Source organism: Lithobates pipiens, unplaced genomic scaffold (assembly GCF_037356315.1).
Source record: "Lithobates pipiens isolate NorthernLeopardFrog02 unplaced genomic scaffold, aLitPip1_a1.2 Scaffold_30, whole genome shotgun sequence".
In the NCBI taxonomy this organism is placed as follows: Eukaryota; Metazoa; Chordata; class Amphibia; order Anura; family Ranidae; genus Lithobates; species Lithobates pipiens.
In genome coordinates, this window is record NW_027507791.1 from 74,374,222 (window position 1) to 74,401,896 (window position 27,675).

Sequence of the window (27,675 nt, forward strand, 5' to 3'; positions counted from 1 at the left end):
AGTACACATGCTCAGTCTTCAGTGTATTTCTACCCTGTCCTCCCTATCACATATGAGCAGCCCATGTGACTACAGAGTCACACATGTGGGTGTATACACAGTGGTAAAGCACAGCCCACTCCCCTCTGTCCTCCTCAATGCTCACTAACCAGCTCAAAACAATGGGGGTGGGATATTACATCTTGATTGATGGAGGCTTCACCCCCATTTTATTATATGAAATAGACTGGAGGGGCATAACAGCCTATGACTGCCAGAACTCCGCCCACACCATGTTATTGCCAAAAAAATAATAAAGATTTGATTTCAAATACATATTTGTATGACAATTTAAAATAGTTTATTGATATTATTTATTTTTACTCTGTATTCCAAAGGCAGTTTTTTTGTTTATTTTGAACATATGACCAGCAGCAGAGGACTAGAAGCTCCTCCTGCCACTGTTTCCCTACAGACAGGCTGGGGAAGAGCTGGGTCATGTGACAGCTGTATATCGATTAGGGAAAGAAGGTAATTGTTTTTTTTCTTTAGTTTTTTTAATAATTACAGTGCCATCATCTGCATACAGAAAGAGAAGGGATGATGTAAATTAAACAGTGTGCATTTAGTATCACGTTAATTCACATTGAAACACCCAAAAATATAAATATATTGCAGCCTACCAATTCTTAGATGTGGTGGCTGCATTTGTTTTCTTCATTTCTTTTGTTTACTTTATTCTCCACCTAATAATATAATGAATTCCTGTCCTAGGGTGACCATGCTCATTCACTTTTCTGTATTTGTGGAAGAAGCCATGGCTGCCCTCCTGATTTGGGTTACAGTAAGTCTTCTATTCATAATGTGAGGGGAGAGGAATTGGTAGCTTATGGAAGCCAGCTTAGAAGGGAGACAGGAGGAATATTTGTGTTTTCAAATCAGCCAACAGGAAGTGACAGTGTATCGTTGGTATAATTAACAAGTATTTTTCTGTACTTGCTAAAAAATAATTTAACCTGAAAAAACAAAACAAAAAAAACAAAAAACAAACAAATAAAAAAAAAACCCACTGCAACCACCACTTCTAAGGACTGGTATGCTACAATATAGATATTACAATTTTGTTCTTAAGCTTAGATATCCTTTAACCAGTTGCTGACCTCTCTATAGCAGTTTTACTGCTACAGGGCAGGCACACTGAGCAGGGTTATATATATATATATATATATATATATATATATATATATATATATATATATATATATATATACATATACACACACACACATACACGCGCACGATCCTTCATTTCCGGCTAGCATGTGTAGAATCACAGCAGGAGCCGATCAGCGGGCACCCGCCGCTGATCGTTCAGTACACAGGCAGAATGGCAGTCTGCCTATGTAAACAAGGCAGATTACCATTCTGTCAGTAAGGACATGGATCCATGCCTTCCCCTAGTAAAAGAACCGCCCCTAAAGTAAGAAAACATAAGCTGGGTACAAAGTTAACCCTTTGCTCACCCCTGATGTTAATCTCTTCCAGGCCAGTGTCATTAATACAGTCACAGTACATATTTTTAGCATTGATCACTGTATTAGTGCCACTGATCCCCATAAAAGTGTCCAATTTGTGCACCAAAATTGTGCAGTCTCACTTTAAGTCACTGATCACCACTATTAGTAGGAAAAAAAAAAAAAAGTTTCATAAATATATCCCATAATTTGTAGTCTTTAACTTTTGCGCAAACCAATATATGCTTATTGGAATTTTTTTTTTACCAAAAACATGTAGCAGAATAAACATTGGCCTAAATTGATGAAGAAATTAGATTATTTTTTTATTGGTTATGTTTTATAACGGAAAGTAATAAATAAATAAATAAATATATATATATATATATATATATATATATATATATATATATATATATATATATATATATATATATATATATATATATATATATATATATAATTTTTTTTTCCTCATTCAAAATTGTCAGTCATTTTTGGTTTACAGCACAAAAAATAAAAACCGCAGAGGTAATCAAATACCACCAAAATCAAAGCTCTATTTGTGGGGAAAAAAGGATAAAAATTTGGGTACAGTGTCATACAACTGTGCAATTGTCATTTAAAGTAGCCTTTTTTAACCAGGTACCTTGAGGTTTCTTCAGGGGTGCCTCAGCAAAATGCCTAAAATTTGCCAAAAAATTGTATACAAGGCGGTGGGAGGATGAAGCCTGCCTTTTAGGTTACACAAAGCCACAGCTTTTCATTGTACACCATTACTAGCTGCTGACCTGCTAACGACCAATGACATGATCAGTTAATGAGGATGTCAGTTGCTTGCATAACATTCTTGTTTGGCCCTCCCCTGCCCCTCAATCAGTTTGGGAGTTACATAGCTGAGTGATGGAGAAAACCTTTGGAATACTAGTCAGTATCAACTTGCACATTTAGGCTGTAGTCACTCTTCAGCCTAAAGGTGCTGACAAATCGTGGGACTCGCATTTGAGATGCTATTAATTTAAATGACACCCAAAATCGCAGTGCGGGTCTGCCGCAATTGTTGTGGGATAAGAAAAAAGTTCAGGAGCTACTTTTGGGGGGCATGCTCCCGCGATGTGGGTTGCCGCAATTGCAGAGCTATTTCTCCAACAATAATCGTGACAATTCTGCCCCGTGATTCAAAACACTGAAGTGTGAATGCAGTCTGTACGTTGGGTGTCCTACATGTGTGGATGTTGCTGCATTATGAAAAACTATTAGAATAGTTTTTCAATTTTAGGATGGGTGCCTCAAGACTGCCCATAATTTGGGAGGGTGTCTCAAGACTCTCCACAACTTGGGAGGGTGCCCCAAGACTGTCCATAATTTGGCACAATGCCTCAAGACTGTCCATAATTTGGGAAGGTACCTCAAGACTCCCACAACTTGGGAGGGTGCCTCAGGACTGTCCATAATTTGGGAGGGTGCCTCGAGACTCTCCCTAATTTGGGAGGGTGCCTCAGCACTGTCCATAATTTGGGAGGGTGCCTCAGCACTGTCCATAATTTGGGAAGGTACCTCAAGACTCCCACAACTTGGGAGGGTGCCTCAGGACTGTCCATAATTTGGGAGGGTGCCTCGAGACTCTCCCTAATTTGGGAGGGTGCCTCAGCACTGTCCATAATTTGGGAGGGTGCCTCAGCACTGTCCATAATTTGGGAGGGTGCCTCAGCACTGTCCATAATTTGGGAGGGTGCCTCAGCACTGTCCATAATTTGGGAGGGTGCCTCAGCACTGTCCATAATTTGGGAGGGTGCCTCAGCACTGTCCATAATTTGGGAGGGTGCCTCAGCACTGTCCATAATTTGGGAGGGTGCCTCAGGACTGTCCATAATTTGGGAGGGTGCCTCGAGACTCTCCCTAATTTTGGGAAGGTGCCTCGAGACTCTCCCTAATTTTGGGAGGGTGCCTCGAGACTCTCCCTAATTTGGGAGGGTGCCTCGAGACTCTCCCTAATTTGGGAGGGTGCCTCGAGACTCTCCCTAATTTGGGAGGGTGCCTCGAGACTCTCCCTAATTTGGGAGGGTGCCTCGAGACTCTCCCTAATTTGGGAGGGTGCCTCGAGACTCTCCCTAATTTGGGAGGGTGCCTCGAGACTCTCCCTAATTTGGGAGGGTGCCTCGAGACTGTCCATAATTTGGGAGGGTGCCTCGAGACTGTCCATAATTTGGGAGGGTGCCTCAAGACTGTCCATAATTTGGGAGGGTGCTTTGAGATTGTCCATAATTTTAAATGGTTCCTTTGCTGAAAAAATGGTTGAGAAACATTGGATTAAAATAATGCAGTGCCATATCCCAAAAAATCTGCCCGGTCAGGAAGGGGGGATAAATCTTTCAGAGCTGAAGTGGTTAAAGTGAGTCTGTTACTTTTCCCAAAAAAAGGCAAAGTATACAGATACATTCTTTATTTCTCTGTCTACTTTACAAAGCACTGCTTTGAGATATCGCTTCCCGTCACTAAGAGTCTGTGAGCCAGTTCCCACTATAGATGGATAACATGAGCAGCATAATGCGTCTGCAGGGCCAAATGTCTAAAAATCATACATTTCTCCAATCAAGGCTGGACTATAACAAGCTCCTACCACGCACGTCTCAGAATAGAACATTTATATCAATGTCCACTTGAATTAGTCAGCAAGCTGGGAGGTATGCAGATTAATCTGCAGTGCACCAAACTGAGCTGTCTCTGACTGTTTAATTATAAAGCACAGGCTGTCAGTGACTGGGAGTAAGTACGGTGATTTGGATTCAATTATCAAGATGTGTGTGCTCTGGATAGCTTGTTTATTGGAGTTTATTAGATTGCTCAGAAGCAAACAAGTATCTGTGCTCCATGTGAACGCAAGACACATCGGATACGATAATGTGACCTCCGGAGATCAATGTAAATGCAGCGCTGGCTATAGCGTATGGCTCTGGTTGGAGAATATCAGAAAAGTATATTCTGGCTAAATGGGACATTCATCAAATAACAAAAAAATCTAAGCGTTAATATATGCATACTAGAATGGACCATATTTGCATATCTGTTTTTTTTTTTCTTTTTTACCTTATGAAAGGCTTGTTCACATTAGTGCAGAGAACCTGTGTTTTTCTGTAAACTGTAAAATGCAGGTCTCTGCAAGAACGCACAGAAAGCCCTTGTTTTCTGTGTGCCCTATTCAAACTACAATGGAGTCTGCATTTTTACCATACTGTATCAGAGCTCTCTGTCTGTCTGGTTGGTGACATTTAAATAAAGTAAAAAAACAAACAAAAAACGCCCCAAAAAACGGTAAAAAAGCAAGGTGTACACCAAACTCCCGCCCAATGCGACAGACAGTGATAGAAGAGGAGGATCATAGAGACAGGATCAAACAGCCTTTAAACACAATGCAAAGGATTAGCCCCTTGGGTTCCACAGAGAGTATATAACAAGCATGCTTTACTGCATATACAGACTGATTTTACTGTTGTCGGTTTAGTAACACTTTAAGATGCTGGCACCTGCACCCAAAGACCAGCAAAGAGCCAAGTCAGGCGAGGACATCACTGTATCCTGGGAGAGGCAAGTGTGTGTTTTTTAAAAGTCAGCAGCTACAGTACTTTTGTTTACAGGCTGAAGCTCCTGTTTAACTATTTGGCGCCCGCGCTATAGCCAAAAGACGGCTGCATCGCGGGCCTTAATTGCCAGAAGGGCGTCCATGGATGTCCTCCCGAACAACCGCAGTCTGCGCGACCCTGCAGCGAGCTCTGTGATCACAGAGTCTATGAGACTCGGCTGATCACAGATCCAAGTAAGGAGTCGATCCCAGCCCCTTACCACGTGATCAGCTGTCAACCAATGACGGCCGATCATGTCATGTAAATAGAAGCTCGGTAATTGGTATTTTCCCCTCACAAAAAAAAAACGATCACCAGCTTCTGTCAGAGGGACATCAGTCCCTCACTCAAAAAGCCGCGTCTGTGCCCACTGTGCCACCTATCAGTACCTACCAGTGACCACAGTGCCACCCATCAGTGCCACCTATCTAATAATCCATGCCACAGATTAGTGCTGCCCATCAGTGTCACCTACCAGTGCCCATCAGTGTCACCTACCAGTGCCCATCAGTGTCAACTACCAGTGACCAGTGTCACCTACCAGTGCCTTTCAGTGCCACCCATCAGTGGCACCTCATCAGTGCCACCTATCAGTGCCCATCAGCACAGCCTATAAGGGCCCATCAGTGCACATCAGTGAAGGAGAAAAATTACCTGTTTTCAAAATTTTATAACAAACTATTAAACAGTTTTGTTTTTTGTTTTTTCAAAATTTCAGTCCCTTTTTGTTTTATTTAGCAAAAAACAACAAAAAAAAACAACAACCACCCAGCAGCAATTAAATAGCACCAAAAGAAAGCTCTATCTGTGTGAAAAAAAAATGATAAAAATGTAATTTGGGTAAATGGTAGTATGACCACGCAATTGTCATTCAAAGTGTGACAGCGCTGAAAATTGGTCTGGGCAGAAAGACGGTTTAAGTACCCAGTAAGCAAGTGGTTAAAGAGCTGCTGTGAGCAGAAGGAAGCATTCCCTTTTTACCTTGAATTCCTCTCACTCAGTGTGCAGGGTGCAACATTGTTACTTTGTAGAAAACATCAAGGGGAGAGACTGCAGCAGGGAGTGCTCTGTGTCAGACATTTGTGAACACAGACAAGAAGTGCATAGGTACCAACATTTAAATGACAGTGTCATGTGAGCCGCAGTGAAGAGGGGGCAGTGTGATGTAGGTTTATCACATGACACGGTTTCCTTTTTGTTCTTTGGCAACTTTATTCAAAGTGTACAAAGTGACTCCTCCTTCATGTCACTGCATAGCAGCATAGTGTATTGTATTTTGCATTTTATTGCAGCTCAGTGCACCACACTTCCAGGCTGCGTTGCAGTATCAAGAAAATATATATTTTCTATGTTCTAAGTTATGGCCTCCTTCTAGAGAGGAAAGCTGACAAAGACACCTTCAGGGGAGAAGTGCTGGGTAATAAATACCTGTACATTTTACACTTACATATATTATTCAGCATGCATACATTTACCATAAACAAAATAATATATTATATTATATTATATATATATATATATATATATATATATATATATATATAAATAAACCATAGATTTGTCAAATATGTTTTAGCTATATAAGGATACTTTCACACTGAGGCAGTTCTCAGACGGTTTATCACTAAAAAAAGTACCTGTAAAGAGCCTGAAATGCACCTGTCATGCCTCCCCAGTGTGAAAGCCCAAGTGCTTTCACACTGGGGCGGTGCGATTGCAAGATGGAAAAAAAAGTCCTGCAAGCAGCATCTTTGGGGTGAATGGGCAGCACTTCAGAAGCGTCACAACACAGCCGCAACCCCTTCTTCCACTAGCGGGGGTAAAAAGCCTCCTGCTAGCGGCCGAAAAGCTCCGCTAAAACTACGGCAAAGTGCTACTTTAGCGCTAATGGACCTGCCTCAGTGTGAAAGTACCCTAAGACACCAGATCATCATGAATGGTCTTATGTATTAAAGTGTTACTAAACCAACAGTAAAATCAGTCTGTATATGCAGTAAAGAATGGTCATTATACTCACTGTGGTGTAACCTAAAGGGTTAATCCTCCGCATTTTGTAAAAAGGCTGCTTGGATCCCGTCTTCTATTCTTTTACTGTCCCTAATCCATCTGTTGATAGCACAGAGCCCTAGGAGGCACTCTGCACATGCTTAGTTTGGTGTGTATTGCTAGAAGTTTTTTTTTTTTTTTTTAATGGGAGGATGCATGTGATCAGCACAGGGCCAATCAGCACTGTCCAGACAGAACGTTAGGGGTCATGCAGTCTCATAGGACAGTCAGAGGAGAATGAAAACTCTTCCTACAAGCTTTTACCAGTGCTTGGCTGGACACTGATAAAGTCACAAGACTGCTATATACTGCTGATTTATCCTGTCTCTCTGATCGTCCTATTTTTCCACTGCCTCCAAAAAACAACCTGATATTTACAGAGCCAGGGGACAGGCTGCACATGCTCAGTTTGGTTTGTATTGCTAGAAAGTTTTTTTGTTTTTTCTTGGGAGTGTGCATGTGATCAGCACAGGGCCAATCAGCACTGCCCAGACATGTCTGGACAGAGGATCAGGGAAGAATGAAGACTCCTCCTACAAGCTTTACTAGGAACCAATAGAAGTCACAAGGCTGCTATATACTGCTGATGAGAAAAAGGTATTTACCAGTTTATATTTACTAAAATAATTGCATTTCCATGTTCTGTGTACTGTGGGAGACCAGATATAGTGAATGCAGAGTCTGGGGTTTAGTAACATTTTAATGTGTATGAAAAACTCCTTTATGTGCATTGTAGTTATAAATTGGGGGAACCATGTTTTCGTATTATATATGCAGGCTTTGCTTCCTGCTTAGAGGTGCTACAAAATACTCCAACAATGCTTCTAGTTAGCAGAGACAATATCATATTTTTCTTAGGCTTTATTGGACAGGGAAGATTCAGCAGAAGCATTTTTTTCAAAAGATAATAAAGTGATTTGGTAATGGTGACATCATTCCTATTGATTCTTGTTTATATTCATATTGTTGAATTCCTGCAATATGTTCCTTATTTGAATTTCTTCACCCCATTAAAATAATTAAAAGAAAACACACAAAACGCTCACCTTGTCTTTTAGCTTTTCCATCCAACTTCTTACTAAAAAGAACAAAATAATAACAGTTACAAACTGAGTGAAGATAACTGTGCAAGCCTGCCAAGAATATAAACACGTCATTTTAATATGAAATTTGTACCATAGGAAAGCAGTTCAATAAACTGTTATAACAACATATAGTTACGGAAAATGATTTTCCCCTTCAAAAGATGTTCAGTTATGTTAAGCCAATCCTCAACCCCCATTCAGCAGCAGCAGCAGCAACGCAACCTGGTTTGGGACACACCCCTAGTCTGCTGATTGGACCAAAAAAAAGCAGCGGCACACTGATAAAGTCATCCCTCTACTCATTTTGCTGTCTCCTCCTATCAGTGTGGTGTCAGTACATGTGAACGTCACAGAGCTTGAGTGGCTCTTAGGCCAGCCATACATGGTGCATATTTCTTTCCTGCAACCTGTTCCCACGATTCCCCCATCAACACAGACAGTGTTGATGGGGGAATCCGCAATGGTTTTCTCCTGGCGCAGGGGAGGGGTTTGCCATCCCCAACGGGAGAAGACAGTGATTATAACTAGAAGTTATAGCAGCCGCTAGTGATAATTGCAAGAGAATCCAGCAGGCTGGTTTTACCCAAGTTGATCGATCAACTTGGAACATTCAGCCTGCCCATTACCGGTTTGAATGTCAGCTAGTTCATGCTGAACTAGCCGAGATTCGATCCATGTATAGCCGGCCTTAGTTTTAGCCTTCTCTCTCCTGCCGCAATTGCTGCTATACAGGGGATTACAGAATGTTGGGAGCAAAACAAACACTACTTTTACTGATTGATTTAATACATACATAATAATAATAATAAATACATTTGTTTGTTTTTACCATCTACCCGGAGTACAGCTTTATGTATAATTACTACTTTTGATGCAAAGGCTTTTTACTATACTATCTTTATTTCATATTGTTATAATAGGTAAAATATTAATTGATGTTGATGTAAGTAATCTGGTTCCCATGCAGGCAGCTTCTACACCTCAAAGTATCTCTATGGTCTCCTTGGCTTGTAGAATAATGTAACAAAAAGGTGCCACCCCACTGCTAAAAGGTCCAGATACAAATCTATTCTAACAGTCAAGGGAACAACCCAAAGTGCATCCAATGCATTTTGGGGATCCAAAAACACCCTCTTCGTCAAGGATTGACAGTAATGTGAATGGACTAGAAGTGAACTGGACCTTTACTGGCATTTCTTCCAGTGTGATTACAAGTACAGCTTTTGCCAGCAGCTGGTTTGGCATCGCAATGGAATGGAATGGAACCGTTTTAAAAAAGGTACATTTTGTTTAAAGCAGTACAACCAAAGCTCATTTGGTTGTACTCCTGTCGATCATAGGAGTGTAGTTCGTTCTGCACGCCTGTGACCTGTTTTCAGCAGACGTCGGCTGACATCACACTGACGGTCTAAGCTTGGGAAAGATCTCTACCATATGGTTGGGATCTACCCACATGTTTGGACCAGCACCCAGCTCAGCCTTTCAGTGAGCCACTGTGAGCCTAAGCCGGTCACTCCTGCCCCCTCCAAAGCCCAGCACCCTAGTGAGTGCAGGGCAGAGAGCCGGTGACTGAGAGTCACTGGCTCTCTGCTCATGGATCTCTGAGAACAGAGCAATCAGCAGTGTTTGATTGCACGGGTCTCAATTTTTAGAGCCGGTGGGGGACAGATGCAGCATCAGACTGATGCTGCATCTAGCTAGGCAAGTTTGACTAAACAAAAATAAAAAATCCCATACTTTCCTTTTGAATAATATCATACCTACCTGCTCTGTGCAATAGTTTTGCATAGAGCAAACCCCCAATCCTCCTCTTCTTGGTTCTCCCGCCAGAGCTCCTTGCTACTTGCTACTCATCCTTCCTTCCAAGTGCCCCCCATTGCAAGCAGCTTGCTATAGGGCACTCATGTAGACTCAAACCCAAGCCAGGCTGTGTACATCCAATTACAGACACAGCTGGGTCCAAACACCCAATGTAAAACCTTGCAGCCAGTTGGGGTGCTAATATATTACAATATTTCAGGGTAACTACAAAATATGTCTATGCTGATAAGAATGAAAATGAAAATGCTTGTCTATTTCAATAGCAATGTCATACATGGCATCTGGGCTCCTATGTTTTCCAGTGGGAGAACCTCTATCGCTTTACTGAATGCTAAAACATGATTACTTTAAAAGGCTCTCATTGTAATACAAAGGCAGTCCTCACCAGCCACAAGGCATACCGACTTTCCTCTTTTGAAGATGATATTACAGTTATGTTAATATTTAATATTGCAGCAATGTTCTTTGTATTAATAATACCCTAAGGCTGCCAAAGACCTTAAATATGTTGGCGACACAGTGCTCAGTGAGGAATATTATTTTTATTCTGTAAACAGAAAAATCTACCATGCAGAACAGCCACCATTGTTATCCTATTGTAAAAGAAAAACAAACTTGAACTAATAGATGTGCTCGCTGTCAGAGCTGGGTAAACTGTATGTAGAATCAGATACATATGCAGATTTAGCGCTGTGTTCCAGCAGCAGGATAGGGACTTCCCGTCATGCTCTCAGAACAAAACTGAGTCAGGTTGAGTGCTCAGCCATTCACAGAACTCTTTGTATTTTATCAACAAATACAAAGCATCATCTGATAAGCTGAGGTGGAGATTGTGACATATCCACCCACCTTAGTCAATCAGAGCAAGCTATACCTTTGCATCTGGAAAGCATTCACAGCGCTTCACTTTTTCCACATTTTATCCAAAATGTATCAAATTCATTATTTTCCTCAAAATTCTACAAGCTATACCCCATAATGACAATGTGAAAGAACTTTGTTTGAAATCTTTGCAAATTAAAAAAAAAAAAAAAATAGATCTTGGGGGATCAGGAAGGAATTTTTTTCCCCTGCTGTAGCAAATTGGAGCATGCTCTGCTGGGGTTTTTTTTCGCCTTCCTCTGGATCAATTGTGGGCATAAAATTGGGTATTTGGATTGTACGATTATTTTTTATTTTATTGTGTCTTTTTTCAACCTGACTATGTAACTATATAAGTATTCAACCTTTGGCTCAATACTTTTTTGAAGCACCTTTGGCACCAATTACAGCCTCAAGTCTTTTTGAGTATGATGCTACAAGCTTTGCACACCTATTTTTGGGCAGTTTCTCCCATTCTTCTTTGCAGGACCTTTCAAGCTCCATCAGGTTGGATGGGGAGCGTCAGTGCACAGCCATTTTCAGATCTCTCCAGAGATGTTCAACCAGGTTCAAGTCTGGGTTCTGGCTGGGCCACTCAAGGACATTCATAGAGTTGTCCAATAGCAACTCCTTTGTTATCTTGGCTGCGTGCTTAGGGTCGTTATCCTGTTTGAAGATGAAACTTCGCCCCAGTCTGAGGTCCAGAGTGCTCTGGAGCAGGTTTTTTTTTATCAAGGATGTCTCTGTACATTGCTGCATTCATCTTTCCGTTGACCCTAACTAGTCTCCCAGTTCCTGCTGCTGAAAAACATCCCCACAGCATAATACTGCCACGCTTCACTATAGGGATGGTATTGGCCAGGTGATGAGTGATGGCTCCTGGATTCCTCCAGACATGATGCTTACTATTCAGGCCAAAGAGCTCAATCTTTGTTTCATCAGACCAGTGAATTTTGTTTCTCATGGTCCGAGAGTCCTTCAGGTGACTTTTGGCAAACTCTAGGTGGGCTGTCATGTGCCTTTTACTGAGGAGTGGCTTCCACCTGGCCATTCTACCATACAGGCCTCATTGGTGGAGGGCTGCAGAGATGGTTGGTCTTCTGGAAGGTTCTCTTCTCTCCACAGAGAAATGCTGGAGCTCTGTCAGAGTGACCATCGGGTTCTTGGTCACCTCCTCCTTTCCAGATGGGGCTCAGTTTTAGCCGGGCCGCGTGCTCTAGGAAGAGTCATGGTGGCTCCAAACCTCTTCCATTTATGGATGATGGAGGCCAGTGTGCTCATTGGGACCTTCAATGCTGCTGAAATCTTTCTGTACCCTTCCCCAGATCTATGCCTTGATACAATCCTGTCACGGAGGTCTACAGACAATTTCTTGGACTTCATGGCTTGGTTTGTGCACTGACATGCACTGTTAACTGTGGGACCTTATATTGAAAGGTCTGTGCCTTTCCAAATCATGTCCAGTCAACTGAATTTACCACAGGTGGACTCCAATAAAGTTGATCAAATTGTAGAAACATCTCAAGGATCACCAGTGGAAACAAGGTGCACCCGAGCTAAATTTTGAGTGTCATGGCAAAGGCTGTGAATAATTATGTACATATGATATATGTGATTGTGTACATATGATTTTTTATTTTTAATAAATTTGCAAATATTTCAACCAAACTTCTTTCAGGTTGTCATTATGGAGTATGGCTTGTAGATTTTTGAGGAAAATAATAAATGTAATCCATTTTGGAATAAGGCTGTAACATAACAAAATGTGGAAAAAGTGAAGTGCTGTAAATACTTTCCAGATGCACTGTATATTTGTTGATAACATACAAGGTATCCTGTGAATGGCTGAGTGCTCATTCCGATTCAGTTTTGTTTTGAGAGCATGATGTTAAGTCCCTATCCTGCTGCTAGGACACAGAGCTGCATCCATATATGTAGCTGATACTACAGTTTATACGGCACCCCAGCAGGCACATCTGTTAGTGAAGCAAATAGTAAACATGGAATTTTCAATATCTGTCAGGCTCTTTATAGCGGGGTTCTTTTTTATATTTTGGGCTGAGCTGCAGGCTGGCTAATTGGGGTGTCTGAACTGTGTGTATAAAGAGCTGCTTTGCCTTTGTGCCTCCCCAGGCTCTGCTGCTGCTTCCAGCTGGTTTACGTTTTCCCTGCATGACTGCGCATTCCCCTGGCTCAAGCTCCTTATGTCTCATCTGGTTTTGTACATAGCACTCTCTGCTGTAATCCTCTCCCCACACAACTACCCCTGAACTGCAGGCCACTTGCTCCCCAGTTCCAGCTGACTCATCAATAATCCCTACTTTCCCAAACTACCCCCCCCCCCCCCCCCCCCGCAACGAACACACTTTCTCCTTGCCAGCGGGTGGCTGCCAGTACAGTGAAAAAGAGCTATCCTCTCCCTCCACACTGTCCGATCAGTGGGGCCGCATTTAGAATTCATGGGGCCCTATACAAACTACCTGGCAGGGACCCCTCCTTGGGCACCCAGAGGAGAATTATGAGATGGAGTGTGGTTGTTGCGTTAAAATTAGAAGGGGCTTAAAGCCAGGATCCCTCTTTTCTTGCGTCCCACGCCAGTGCTCCTGGCTCCTCCCTCCCTGCCAGGTGCCCCTACAGCAGGCGGCTTGCTAAATTGGTGTTTAGTAGGAGTAATAAATGCACCTATGTCACTGATCAGTGGGAGTATAAAATTGTCCCTACATCAGTGGTCCGTGGGAGTATTAAATACCCTACATTGGAGTCAGTGCTCAGAGTAATAAAAGCCCCCCAGAAATAGTGTCAATGGAAGTCATAAACCCCTCCCCAGGATTAGTGGCAGTGGGAATAACAAAGGACCCTCTCCCTGGCATTGTTGAGGACTCCATGGCATCCTTGGCAGAACACCACTCTGCCCAACAGTGGCTGTGAAAGATTGTTATCCTGCATAGCAGCTCCTTTGGTGTGCCATGTGAGAGCCTCTCCATTGCAGGGGCCGTTTATCATACCCTCGCCAACATTTATGGTTAATTAAAAAAAAAAAAAAAAGCTGATTGGAAGTTTAATTACTTAAGCAGGTGGGAATACTGCTGGTTTACCTTGGTTTTCCCATGCAAATGCACTAGTCAGATACAACTTAATAATTCCATGAGCTAATGTACAAGTAGCCCCTATAGAAATTTGTGCAAATGCAATTTTGCACCTAACCTGATAAGAGAGAACCAATGTGAACTAAATATATATATATATATATATATATATATAGAGCCGCGAGAACTAGTAGCCTAGAGGCTCTGATCTAATTATCGTAGATGTTGAGAAAGTTTACTCCACTTAAGGCCCCTTTCACACCGACGATTGGTTCAGGCCCGCCAGTTTTTCAGGCGGACGTGAATGGATGCACCATAGAGCTCTATGGAGCGTCGGATGTCAACGGTGACATGTCCACTGACATCCGACCCGCTCCGATCCGAAAAAGTGTGACGGAGGAAAAAGCTATTTTTCCATCCGTCTGCGGATCGGATCGGGTGACGGACACTGCAGTCCGTAGTCATCCGATCTCCCATAGGGGAGAGTGGCGCTGTGACAGGTCTGTCCCTGCGCAGTGTGCAGAGATGGACCTGTCATCTCCCTGCTCAGCGGGGATCGACGGAGTAAATGAATGCCAACATGTACTGTGACAAACCAAAGCAGAGCATGATCTCCTCCCTTCGAAGACTGGGCCGCAGGGCAGTATTCTAACATGATAACCACCCCAAACACACCTTCAAGATGACCATTGCCTTCCTAAAGTAGATGAGTGTAAAGGTGGCGGACTGGCCAAGCTTGTCTCCAGACCTAAACCCTATTGAGCATGTGTGGGGCATCCTAAAACGGGAGGTGGAGAAGTGCAAGGTCTCTAACATCCACCAGCTCTGTGATGTCGTCATGGAGGAAGGGAAGGGGACTCCAGTGGCAACCTGTGAAGCTCTGGTGAACTCCATACCCAAGAGGGTTAAGGCAGTGCTGGGAAATAATGGTGGCCACACAAAATATAGACACGTTGGGCCCAATTTGGACATTTTCACTTAGAGGTGTACTCACTTTTGTTGCCAGTGGTTTAGACATTAATGGCTGTGTGTTGAGTTATTTTGAAGAGACAGGAAATTTACACTGTTATACAAGCTGTACGCTAACTACTTTACATTTTAGTAAAGTCTCATTTCTTCAGTGTTGTCACATGAAAAGATATAATAGAATACAAAAATGTGAGAGGTGTAGTCACTTGTGAGATATTGTGTGTATATTATATATATATATATATATATATATATATATATATATATATATATATATATATATAAACACACACACACACACACACACACACAAAATATTGCCAAAAGTATTGGGATGCCTGCTTTTACACACACACAAACTTTAATGGCATCCCAGTCTTAGTCCGTAAGATTAAATATTGAATTGGCCCATCCTTTGCAGCTATAACAGCTTCAACTCTTCTGTAACAGTAATAGACTGAAGCAAAACTAAAATACTTGTTGGGATTTTTACATTTAGGATCTAGCCTGTCCAATCTGGCAGTCAGGAACATGTGCAGAGAATTGACAACAGCGGCAAAGCCTCAAAATTTAAGCTCCAAACATAATGTTGAGTGCTTTTTCTTAGAGTTTGGCCAGATGGAGGTGGTTCTAATGCTACAACCCATAATAGTTTTCTGTTACCTTACTGCACAATCTTCAATTATCTACAGCATATATCTGGACTTTAATCTCAGCTGCATTGCTCAAGGAAAAAAATAAAATAAAATCAACAATCCTGTAGCTACAATTAATTAAAAAAAGTAAAAACGCCGGGGGTCTTGCAACAGTGCAAGAATGGCGTCAACCGAGACTCTGGTGCATGGAATCCCTACTTTTCTACCAGGGTTAACAGATGTGAGATTCAAGCAACTTATAAACTTTGCGATCTCACATCTGGTAGAAAGTTAAAAGCTCTGTTTGGTAGCTGTGGCACTGGTGGCTACAACAGCTTATCTACTTTCTTATCACCTTATCTCGTCGAGGAATTAAAAATTGCCCGAATACTCCCTTTGAGAATCTCTGTTTTGTCCCAAACCCCACATTCCATGCGGTTTCACATATCTATAAGTTACTAGGTCGACCTGCTAAATCTTTTGTACCTTCCTATCTACTTAAATGGGAGAGGGATCTGGATTGGGAATTTTTCAGCAGAACAACGGGGCTGTATTATGTACTTTGCTCACTACTCCTCCATTGCAAGCAGAGTTGGGGAACAAAATGATTACACGTTGGTATAGGGTCCCAACCCTGTTAGGGAAGCTCTACCCAGAAGCAACGAATATTTGCTTGTGTTGCAAAGAAGAGGAGGGTACTATCCTCCATGTTTTCTGGTTTTGCAGCAAGCTGACCAACTTTTGCTTACAAGTCAGGGAGACTGTAAAAACAGCTGACGAATATCGACCTAAGGGAAGATTAGCCAGGTACCTACTACACCACTCTGACCTCTGTAGGCAACTCTGTTGATCCACCTGTTGAATGCTGCCTGTGCCTGCATACCGGTACTCTGAAAACAGGATACCTCCCCATAGAGCTACACGATTCTGGCTAAAATGAGAATCACAATTTTTTTTGCTTAGAAGATAGATCACGATTCTCTCACGATTCTCGCAGCGTATCATTTTTCACATTAAAACCAAAAAAATGTGCTACCTTTACTGTTTTTTATTTTTTATTTATTGAAGTGTATTTCTTCCCAAACAATTGCATTTGAAAGACTGCTGGGCAAGTACAGTGTGACATAAAATATTGCAGCAATTGCCATTTTATTCCCTAGGGTCTCTGATTATATATATAAAATGTTTGGGGGTTCTTTGGGGGTTTTGCTAGAAAAGTAATTTTCTAGCAAAAAATATTGATTTTAACTGTCAGAAAAAGATTTAGACTTTAAAGGGGTTGTAAAGGTAAATGTTTTTTTAACCTTAATGCATTCTATGCATTAAGGTAAAAACATCTGACAGTGCTGGCGCCCCCAGCCCCCCCGTTTTACTTACCAGACCCCTCAAAAGCCCCGCGCTCGCCTCCGACGTCCTCTTCGCCACTCAGCCTGGCCGCTGATTGGTTGGAGTGGATGGATTGAAAGCAGCGCAGCCATTGGCTCGCGTTGCTGTCAATCACATCCAATGACGCGGCGCGCCGGGGCTGTGTGATACAGCGAGCGGCTATAGCTGCTGGCTGTATCGCGGGAGCGTGCCCACAGGTGCTTCTCACCATGCGAGGGAGCTCGCATGAATGTGAGAAGTACCTGCGGGAGGAAGCAGAGACAGCCGCCGAGGGACCCCAGAAGAGCAGGTTCGGGGCCACTCTGTGCAAAATGAGCTGCACAGTGGAGGTAAGTATAACATGTTTGTTATTTTAAAAAAATACCTTTAGAATCCCTGTAAGTGGTTAAACTTCCTGCATTTATACCTGGTTGAAAGCTTGGCAGACCACCCAGATTATTTGTTTACACAAGATTTTCTTTTCCCTTTGATCTAAGAAGTAAGCCTTAGTTACAATGTTTCAAGTTCTACACTTGGTAGATTGCCCAGGATGCTTTCTTTTGACAGCTGAGTGAGCAGATAATCTCTCCACTTGTTTATATGAAAGAATCGCCTACCCTCAGTGGGAGAGATCATATGGGGGTTGAATCGTGATCGCGTTTTTTTAACGATTAATCGTGCATCTCTACCTTCCCATCGGTCTCCATGTGGTTTAATAAAAATGTTGAAATTCACTCAATGGAAAGCATTACAGCCTTGCTTCTGGGTCAGGAGGAAAAATTATATTCTAAAGTTCTTTTGGACTCTCTTTATGCATCGATCATGCACTTGGGAGAGTGAGATTTACCCTTTTTGCATCCTCCAATCCCTCTCCCCCTTCCCTTTATCCTCCTGCCTCCTCTTTTTTTCTACGATAAAACCACCCCTACCCCCCCCCCCCCCCCGCTGGTTTCTTTTTTCTATCGCTTGATGACTTGGTCTTCACTTGGTATTCACCGTTGCTTCAGTGAGAGTGCCGTTACCGCAGGCATGCGCGGGAGTGACGTCCTTACGGTTCCGGCCAATCAAAGCGCTGGAGCCTCGATACCCGGAAGTAACCCCCAGGAGTAATGTTGTCAGCCGGCGCTGTGTACGGACGGGAACCGCACCGAGGGCTTCAATCTCAGGTAAGTATTTCTTAATGAGCTAGTATGCTATGCATACTAGCTCATTATGCTTTTGTCTTGCAGGTGTTAGTTTTTTTTTTTTTCAAAGTGGGTTTACAACCACTTCAACATATGGATTGTATATATTTTTTGGGGGTATACCAAAAAATTGATGGCAGCAACTTATTGATTAGCACCACTCTGTAATTGAATAAAAGGGATGCCATTTTTTCTATGTATTTAGACTTATAACTCCTACAATACATGCACATTTCATACACGTTATGTCTTTAACCTTTTCCAAAAAAATGTATGCATGTAGGTTGCCTCCCAAAAGTTGATCCTAATCCTGTGAGGTCACATATATGCATACCTTGGTTTGTGCTGGGAGCGCACTGCATAGTGCAATGGAACTGGGCTCTTTACGAGAGCTTCCGGTCCTGTATGTATGCTAACCAACGGGAACCGGGAGGCCTGTTTCCTGATCACATGACTACCGTGATAGCCTCTGATTGGCTATCACAGTGATTAGTCACTGTTCAGCCAAACCCTGCATTTTTTTTCCTCCTCTTGAACGGAGAGAAAGTAACACTGTAGCTTTCTCTCTTTGCTAGTGAAAAGTGAAAACAAAGAAGGGTGTTTTAAAAAAAAAAATAATAATAATAATAGAACAATACGGAAATTGCTAGATCAGTTTGATTTGGGTCAGGGTCATGGTCAGAGTCAAACATCAGAGTCAGTGTGTTTTAGGTAGGAATAATTAAAAAGCATTTTTTACATTTAGGATCAGTGCCAGTTAGTGTCAGTGTGTTTTAGGTAAGATTAAAAAAAGTCAAATGTGCATTATTGTTTCTGGGCCCTACTACAGATACATATAACAAATAATATATGTGGTATCCCTTCGATTGTCAAGAGCAGTAGAAGTTATTTTATCGCTGGTGGTAGGTTATGATAATAGCAAGAAATATACAGCTACATTTTAAAAAAATATATATTTTCACCATTTTGTGCCAGTTTTCCTTTGATAACATATAAAAAATAAATAAATAAATCAGGAAACATCCTTTACCATTTTCCACCAAACGAAGACACAATTTGTCCTGAAAAAAAATCACCTGGATACAGTAAAGGGTTTTCTTACTAAAGCTAGAGAGGGCAATATTAGTCACAATTCTGCAGAGAAACCAATCAGCTTCCAGGTTTTATTGCTAAAGCTTAATTAAACAAGCTGAGGTTAGAAGCCGATTGGTTTCTCTGCAGAATTGTGACTTATTTTACCCTCTCTAGCTTTAGGGCCGGTTCACACTGCGAGGCGAGGCGACACGGCTCGCCTCGCCTCGCTCCCGCAAGTCGCCCCCATTCAGTACTATGGAACCGTTCTGAGAGGAGCGACTCGAGTCGCTCCGACTCAGAAAAAAGGTTCCTGTACTACTTCGGGGCGACTTCGGGGGCGACTTGCATTGACTTCTATGCAGAAGTCCTCTGCAAGTCGCCGCTGACCCCCCCTGCAAGTCGCGGCGAGGAAGTCGGAGACGCCTCGCCGCGGCTCGCTGTGTGAACCGGCCCTTAGTATATAAACTCCTAAGTAGTTGCAATGTTATGTACAGTTTTACAAACACATCAAAGTTGCAGTGTTCAGACATTAGGATTGGTTTTACTCTCCGCTATAAGGAGATTAAAGAAAATTAGAAAAGAAAATACTCACTGAAAACACATCTACAGTATACTATATCTAAAAAAAACAAAAAAAAAAACAAAAAAAATAAATTTAAAATACTTGTTTAATAATAAAAGTATAATAAAATAATAATATTTATTTCACTTATGTTTCCAGGCCTACTAGACAGCTTTAGCAAATAAACCTTTTTATGCTTTGCCTATAGCTGATCATTACAGCTGCAACACTGCTTATAATATGCAGTAAGTGTCTTGTGAATATTGGGGTTATCTCTGCTTTCTAACCCATTATGTCATGAAAAAAAAAGGGAGGCAAGGTCAGAAAAAAATTGGCATAAATATTCACCTGCCTGCCATTCATGCTTTTTTTATTGCAACCACAATTGTCTTTTGCTTCTGCATCTGTAGACAATCTAGCACTTGGAGCCACAATTACATATACATTATAGAAAATAGGTCTTTCACTTTTCATTGCTTTTTACAGCTCTGCATGGGTGCAGATTAAACTGGTCACGAAGTAAACACTTTTATGTTCGGCTAAACAGCGAAATAATTTGCATGGTTTTCAATTTGTCTTGGTTTTTAAAGTGAAGGCAGAGGTTACGAATGTGGATTACTCAGAACTGCCAAATCAGTGCCATTTGATTCACCTAAATATATCTGTAGATCCGCCTGATCAGTAGCGAGAATAGCGCTATTGGGAACAAGAGCAATCCTGATTCTCTGCAGATTGCACATATTTCGGACACTAAACAATTCACCATTTTTCTTGTTTGTCAACAGATTCATTCATCACCATTTACAAACCCAAAACTCTAAAATGAATAGGTCCCTCCACCTAGCGGTATTCTAGTTGTTTAGGTGAATGCTGAAAAATTAAACTACTTGAGAATTTCTTTATCCCCAGGAAATGTACTTGTAAGATCTGAAAATTTGAGTTCTCAGGCATGCATACCTGCTGTAGACATTATAGGGGAATTCTCTGAATGGACAAGGTGGAGATTGTGAAATCACTTCGCTGCCTCTCCACTCCACCTAGTCCAGTCACAGAATGCTTTGCATTGATTGAGAAAAAAATGCAAGATGTTCTCAGAATGACGCTTGTGCTGAGGGAGTGATCTCCTTTAGTTACTATGCAGCAGGGTAGCTGCTCAGTATGAGACCCGGAAGACTGTCATAGCAGAGACTGAATAAGCTTGGAATGTGCATACTTACATTGGTCCGAGATGTAACTACGCAAGAAAAAATAATAATCTGGAATTTGGCTTTAAGGCTTGAGTCACACCTATGCATTTTTAGTGCTTTTTGCATTTTGCAGATTTGCACTACAGCCCATTTATCATGGTTTCCTATGGAACACGTCCTGTAGAGCAAATCTGCAAAACGCAAAAAAGCACTAAAAAGCATAGGTGTGAATAAAGCCTAAGGGCTTTGGAGCAGCTGCCGTTTCAGCTGGAAAAACCATATAGCAGATTTAGTATGTGAACACTACTAAACAGAAATCATTTGTTTTTTGTTGTCTGCAAAATGATTTTTTTAAACTGACATTGACTATCTGGGATGGACCATGATTATAAGGTAACAGCATGCTGCTGCTCCAAAGCCCAAAGAGACAGAATATGTCTAACCTGCAACACATTTTGCCATCAACTGTAAACAAAGAGCACACCATTTTTTGAAAACCGATTATCTTTTTTATCCATGCCGTTGGCTCTTAATCCTTTTGATCCATGCCTTTGTCTACTGTGCTTTACTTTTTCAACCGAAGTTCAGTGGTTGGTGGACATGTATGGCCCAAGAAGTAGCCTATTAGGATGACTTCGATATCAAGTATCAAAATTGGTTTTCAGATCAGGCACACAACCCCATTTCTTGGCCACAAATCAAACATAAAGTTATAAGGAATCTTAAGGTTTCCGCTTTATAGTGTGTTGTAGTTTGCCTAGTCTTGGCCCTTTAAACACAGTGCCATCCAGTTCCAGGGAGTCTCTCTTTGCTGCAGGCAGCCTATCAAAACTATGGCAGGCTGTGGCTGGACAGAGCTGAATACTGTACCAAGTGGCACAGAAGACCTGCATTCCAGACTTTTATCCCTGAATGCACAGAGCCCCAAATGCTGGTACCTCATGGTACAACATTAAAGCGGAGTTCCACCCAAAAATTGAACTTCCGCTTTAAGGGAAGGTGACCCCCTGACATGCCACATGTGGCATGTCATTTTTTTTGGAGGGGGGTCCCAGCTCCCACTTCCTCCTAGCATCACCACAGCACCGGAAGGGAGATCACCTCTCCCCCCTCCCTCTCGGCAATCATCTGGGACATGTCACAGGTTCCAGATGATTGCCTGGCCAGTCACGGCTTGCCACACGGCTCGCGCATGTGCGCCAAACCGTGAAGCCACAGCCGGGCACCCACAGTAACAATGCCGGTGTTGCAGAGAGGAGGAGACGACCAGGGCTTCGTTCCCCGCATCGCTGGACCCTGGGACAGGTGAGTGTCCAATAATTAAAAGTCAGCAACTGCAGTATTTGTAGCTGCTGACTTTACTTTATTTTATTTTTTTATGCCAGATTCCGCTTAAGGCTCGGTTCACACAGGACGCGGCACGACTTGCAGCGCCGCGACCTGCCGCGACCTCAGTGCCGACTTGCAAAAATGACTTCTGTATAGAAGTCAATGCAAGTCGCCCGAAGTCATGCCAAAAGTAGTACAGGAACCTTTTTTCTAAGTCGGGGCGACTTGAGTCGCTCCTATTAGAACGGTTCCGTAGTACAGAACGGGGGCGACTTGTCAGGCGGCGAAGTCGCCTGGACAAGTCGCGCCTGTGTGAACCGAGCCTTAAGCTCTATCCAGCTTCAGCTGGCAAAAGACTTTGACAGACTACCTGCACTGGGCCTAGATGCTGCACCTGTCCCTCCTGGGCTCTCTAAATTGCTGAGATAGATGCACTGCAGCTGGACAACCTCCTGTGCATCGGCCCTAAAACTGCTGAGAGGTCTTTTCGAGGTGGGCTACATTTTAATTCTTGACATTTTCACATTGCTGGCAAGTTTTGATACTTTATCAATACAGGAAATGAAATGTGCATTGTTTTGGTGACAAGCAGCAAATTGAACCATTAGTATAACTTTCAATACTTCTATGTTTATAAATTGGCCTTCTCGTCTTTAACGGTAGAACTCTGCTGAACAATCAAATTTTCTCTGCGTATTCCCGTTGAAAAATTAGCAGTAAACACTTCATTTACTTATAATGACTCCAGAAAGCTGCATTCTGCTTTTAACACTAGAGACAACGCGCATGATATATTAATATTCAGTTAATTTGAGTCTACGTTTTTCGAGACTGTGCTAATCAGCTTTTATCAGTTTTTTCCACTAAAATCATTACCAAGACTACAAAAGCTACCTTGTACTTTTTGTTCCATGAAAAGGCTGAACAGTGTTTTGCTGCATTGGGGGTTATTTACGAAAAGCAAATCCACTTTGCGCTGAAAGTGCGCTTGGAAGTGCAGTCGCTCTAAATCTAAGGGGTAGATCTGAAATGAAGGGAAGCTCTGCTGATTTTATCATCCAATCATGTGCAAGCTAAAATGCTGTTTTTTTATTTTCCTTGCATGTCCCGCTCAGATCTACATCGACTGCACTTCCAAGTGCACTTGCAGTGCAAAGTGGATTTTCCTTTTGTAAATAACCCCCATTGTGTATTATATTTAAGACTATCAGTCTAAAATTCAGGACCAAAGATTCAAATTTTTATTTGCTCTTTCTGCACGGAGTAGGTTCTCCTTGTGTTGCATATGGGATTCCTTTGGTTTCCTCCCACACTCCAAAGACATGCTGTCTAAATTGGCCCTAGTATGTGTGTACAAGCGGATGCTAAGCCCAAGCAGTTCGGGAGGGGTTGAGAAAAGACCTCGTGCCCTATCTTGTACAGAAAAGACCTGCTGATCTTGCCAAAAATGCAATATCCTTGTCACTTTCTGTGAATTGAAATCACAGAAAAATGTGCACAGTATTATTCACAGTGGTGATGCAATGTGGTAGTTTGTGTCACAACGTACTGTGCAGAAGTACTGCATGCCCAACGCAGCCTTGCCTGGCACAGTCCCAGTCCAAGACGAGGAGAAAGTCTAGCTTCCTATGGTGACAGTACACACCTCTGCATTGCAGTGGTGTGTACTGAAAAAAAAAAAAGTATTGCATGCACCATAGGAAACATGGCTTTTTGCCCTGTGTTGTGCTGGGCGCAACTCTGCCTGGTGCACTTGGTGTGATCGAGACCTTAACCATCACTTTTTCTTCCCCTACGAAGACTGGGTTTTCTTTAACAGCATTTAGAAAGAGAAAACACTATTAATAATGTATATGTGAAGTGTCTGCAGTCTCCATCTCTAATGCAGATATATTACCTGGTAAATATTCAATGTCCAATATATTCATTTAATTATGCTCCCTAGAGTAGAACAGATGCATCAAATGCAGAAAGGTAATTTCATGGGTTACTGCAGGCTTTTATGGCAGCACAGAATCCAGTATGTGATGAGTGTATTGGGGATTCTATGGCTAATGGAAGCTCCATGGTGTGTGCAATATCATATATTTTCACGTTTACGCATTTATTTCTGCTATTTTTAGAATGTTCTAGAAGGTTAAAGAGGACTTGTAGTGGGAGAAGTCCTTAGGCTGCCTTGGAGACACGGATCTAGATCAAGAATGCAAAAAGTGATGTCAGAATTTTTGATTTACATGCTTGTTGCAGGCCAGTGACTTGGAATGTATTGGAAGCCAGTGGATCAACATGACAAACCAGGTATCTAGCTTTTCAAAAGGAAGGGCAGCAACAGAAGCCAAGATACAAATCTACAAAATGTGGTTATGTTTACAATTTTACCCCCCTCTGGCCACATCAGAATATTTAAAAATTAAACTAGGAAAAACAAAAAAACAAAAACGTATACAATCTTTCCCCTTTTTCCCTCTTGCCTGGCCAGCTCTGGACATTTGATGATATATTTAATGATACAGCAAGAAAAGAAAAAAAAGTGTGAATGAGAGAGGAGAAGAACGAACGGAACCAAAAGATGTAGCTCAATCAAGATGCAACCATCTCTCCTACTCATTTGGAGGACCACGCAAGTGTTAATTTCAACTAAAATATTTTCTATTACTAAATCAACACGATTTTTAGCCAACTAAAATGTGACTAAAACAATTCAGAGGACTAAAATACGAATAAAACTAAAATGGTATTTTAGTCAAAAGACAATGACTAAAACTAAATCACAATTTGATGTCAAAATTAACACTGCACTACCACATAAAAATAAGTAGGGGGCATCTACTAAGCTGCTGAAAATAAAATTAAAAAAATAGGATTTTTATAACAGCTTACCTGTAAAATCCTTTTCTTTGATGTACATCAGGGGACACAGAGCCATAGTCGGACCATCAGGTGCTGGACACTGGCATGCCCCTTAAGACGTGAACTTCCCCCTTATAACCCCTCCCATTACTGGGAGTCCTCGGTTTTGTAGCCAAGCAATCAAAGTGTATAAGAAGAAGGGAGGGACCTCTGTGTCCCCTGATGTACATCAACGAAAATAATTTTACAGATAAGCTGTTATAAAAATCCTATTTTCTTTTCTTACATCAGGGGACACAGAGCCATAGTAATTACTATGTGGGATGTCCCATAGCAATGGCAACTGAAGGGGGAGACAGAATCAAGGAAACAGGAGGCAAGAGGACAAACTGCAGCCTGCGGTATATGCTGTGCCCAAAGGCAATATCCTCATGACCTTTAATATTGATTTGATAAAATCGGATAAACGTTTGAACCAAAGACCAAGTTGCAGTCTTACAGATCTGAGCCATACAGGCCTGATGATGCACCACCCAAGAGGCACTAATCGCCCTGGATGAGTGTGCTCTTAATCTGAGAAGGAAGAATTTTCTTCTTTAAGCTGAAGATTGAACAATCACTTGACAAATCCATTTGGAAAATAGTGGATCTTGACGCTGCCTGTCCATATCTTGGATCCTCTGGCAGTACAAACAAAACCTGTGTTTTGCGAACCTAAGCGGTCGCCTTTACATAGATTCTGATCGCTCTTACTACATCAAGAGACTGTAGTGCTTTCTCTTCCCCAGATTAAGGCTTCTGGGAAGAAAGAAGGAAGAATAATATCTGGGTTTAAATTAAAACCTGTTAACACTTTTGGTAAGAATTCGGGATGAGGACATAAAACTACCTCATCCTTATGCATGATAAAATATGGCTCCTACAAGACAGAGCCGTTAGTTCCAATACTCTTCTAGCAGAAGAAATGGCAAGCAAAAAAAGATTATCTTTCTTGTCAAAGAACCAAGAGAATTTCTCGTAAGGTTCAAACGGCTGATTTAACAAAGCCGATAAGACCAATCTTAAATCCTAAGGATTTAGAGGTGCCCTGATAGGGGGAATAAACCGTGTTACCCCCTGAATAAGCTACGCACCAAGAGTGGGAAGCAAGAGGCCATAGGAAAAGACATCAACACGGCCTGGATCTGGCTCTTGATAAAAGTTAAGGCCAGCTTCATTTCAGATCCCATATGCAGGAATCCTGCCTATTGACAAACTTCCTGGGATGCCAACCCCTGGATCCATACCAAGAAACCTATGCCTTCCAGATTCTATAGTAAGTGATTCTGGAAGCCGGCTTCCTGGCATTAGTCAAAGCAGGCACTACCGAAGGAGATCACCCACGATCTTTTATAGAGTGAGATTCAACAGTCAAACCTGTTAAACTCCTTGTCCGTAAAGTAGGATGACATACCGGGCCTTGTACAAGAAGGTTTGGCTACAATGGCAGAGTCCAAAGGACTCCTACTGCCATATTTATGATCTTGATAAATTAAGATCTTCTGGGACCCGGCTGGGGCCACCAGAATCACCTCCTTCTGTTCCTGCTTAATCCTGCGGAGAAGGCGCAGAAGTAGCAGAGCTGGAGGAAATGCATAGATCAGTGAAAACTGATCCCCTGGGAAGACTAATGTGTCTGTTCCGCCTGCTAGCGGACCCCTTGTTTGACAAAGTTGTCGACCTTATTAATGAATCTGGACGCAAATAGATCCATGTCTGGAGTACCCCATCTGACATATATCTGAAGATGTCAGGGTGAAGAGATCATTCTCCCAGAAATAATTGTCGGCGTCTCAAGTAGTACGCCTGAAATATTAAAATTGCCGATAGGTAAGGAGTGTTGTGTTCTGCCAAACCTAGAACATTATTCACCTCTTTTTTCGGCTGCATGACTTCTCTTGCCTCCCCTGGTGATCGATGTAAGCCGCCGCCGTGGCTCTGTCAGACTGCATCCTGTCAGGGCAGTCCCGTAGTCTGACCGCCCAAATTCTAGGGCCAGATGTACTGCCTGAAACTTCCAACACAGTTGATAGGCAAGGTCCTCTAACCTGGACCATCTCCCCTGGACAGAATCTTCTTCCAGGGCTGCTCCCCAGCCTAGAAGGGATCTGTTGTAAAAGGATAAAGATTTTCTCTCCTGCTGGATAAAAACCACCAATTTATGCTCTGACCTATGTTGGGAGCCAAGCGTATTGGAAACAAACAAGGCCTAAATCTCTTTATTCCAGACCGACAATGTGTCTTGAAGCAGGCCACCATTTCCCTTAAAAATCTCCTGCAGCCGAATGAAGGAATTTTCCTTTATCCTGATAAGTTGAATTAGTCCTACAATGGAACTGATTCACGTCTGGGGTAAGAATACCTTCTTCTGTATTGTATCTATAACCAGCCCCCAAGTAACCCCCCTTGATGGTTTTAAGGAGAATCTTCCTAGGCTGAGAATCCAACCTAGAGATTTCAGATATCTAC

At 42.1% G+C, this 27,675-nt stretch overlaps 1 protein-coding gene across 6 annotated transcripts in view; it reads right to left on the minus strand.

Annotated features, from left to right (window-relative positions):
* ARMH4 (armadillo like helical domain containing 4) overlaps positions 1–27,675 on the minus strand; it is a 289,560-nt gene that overhangs the window by 41,437 nt on the left and 220,448 nt on the right. For 4 of the 6 annotated variants that reach the window (XM_077464454.1, XM_077464450.1, XM_077464451.1 and 1 more), the window contains one exon: positions 8,206–8,237. The exons of the other annotated variants lie outside the window; for them this stretch is intronic. In XM_077464454.1, coding sequence (XP_077320580.1) covers positions 8,206–8,237 — 32 coding nt within the window. The remainder of the gene's footprint in view (positions 1–8,205; positions 8,238–27,675) is intronic. 6 annotated transcript variants of the gene reach the window in all.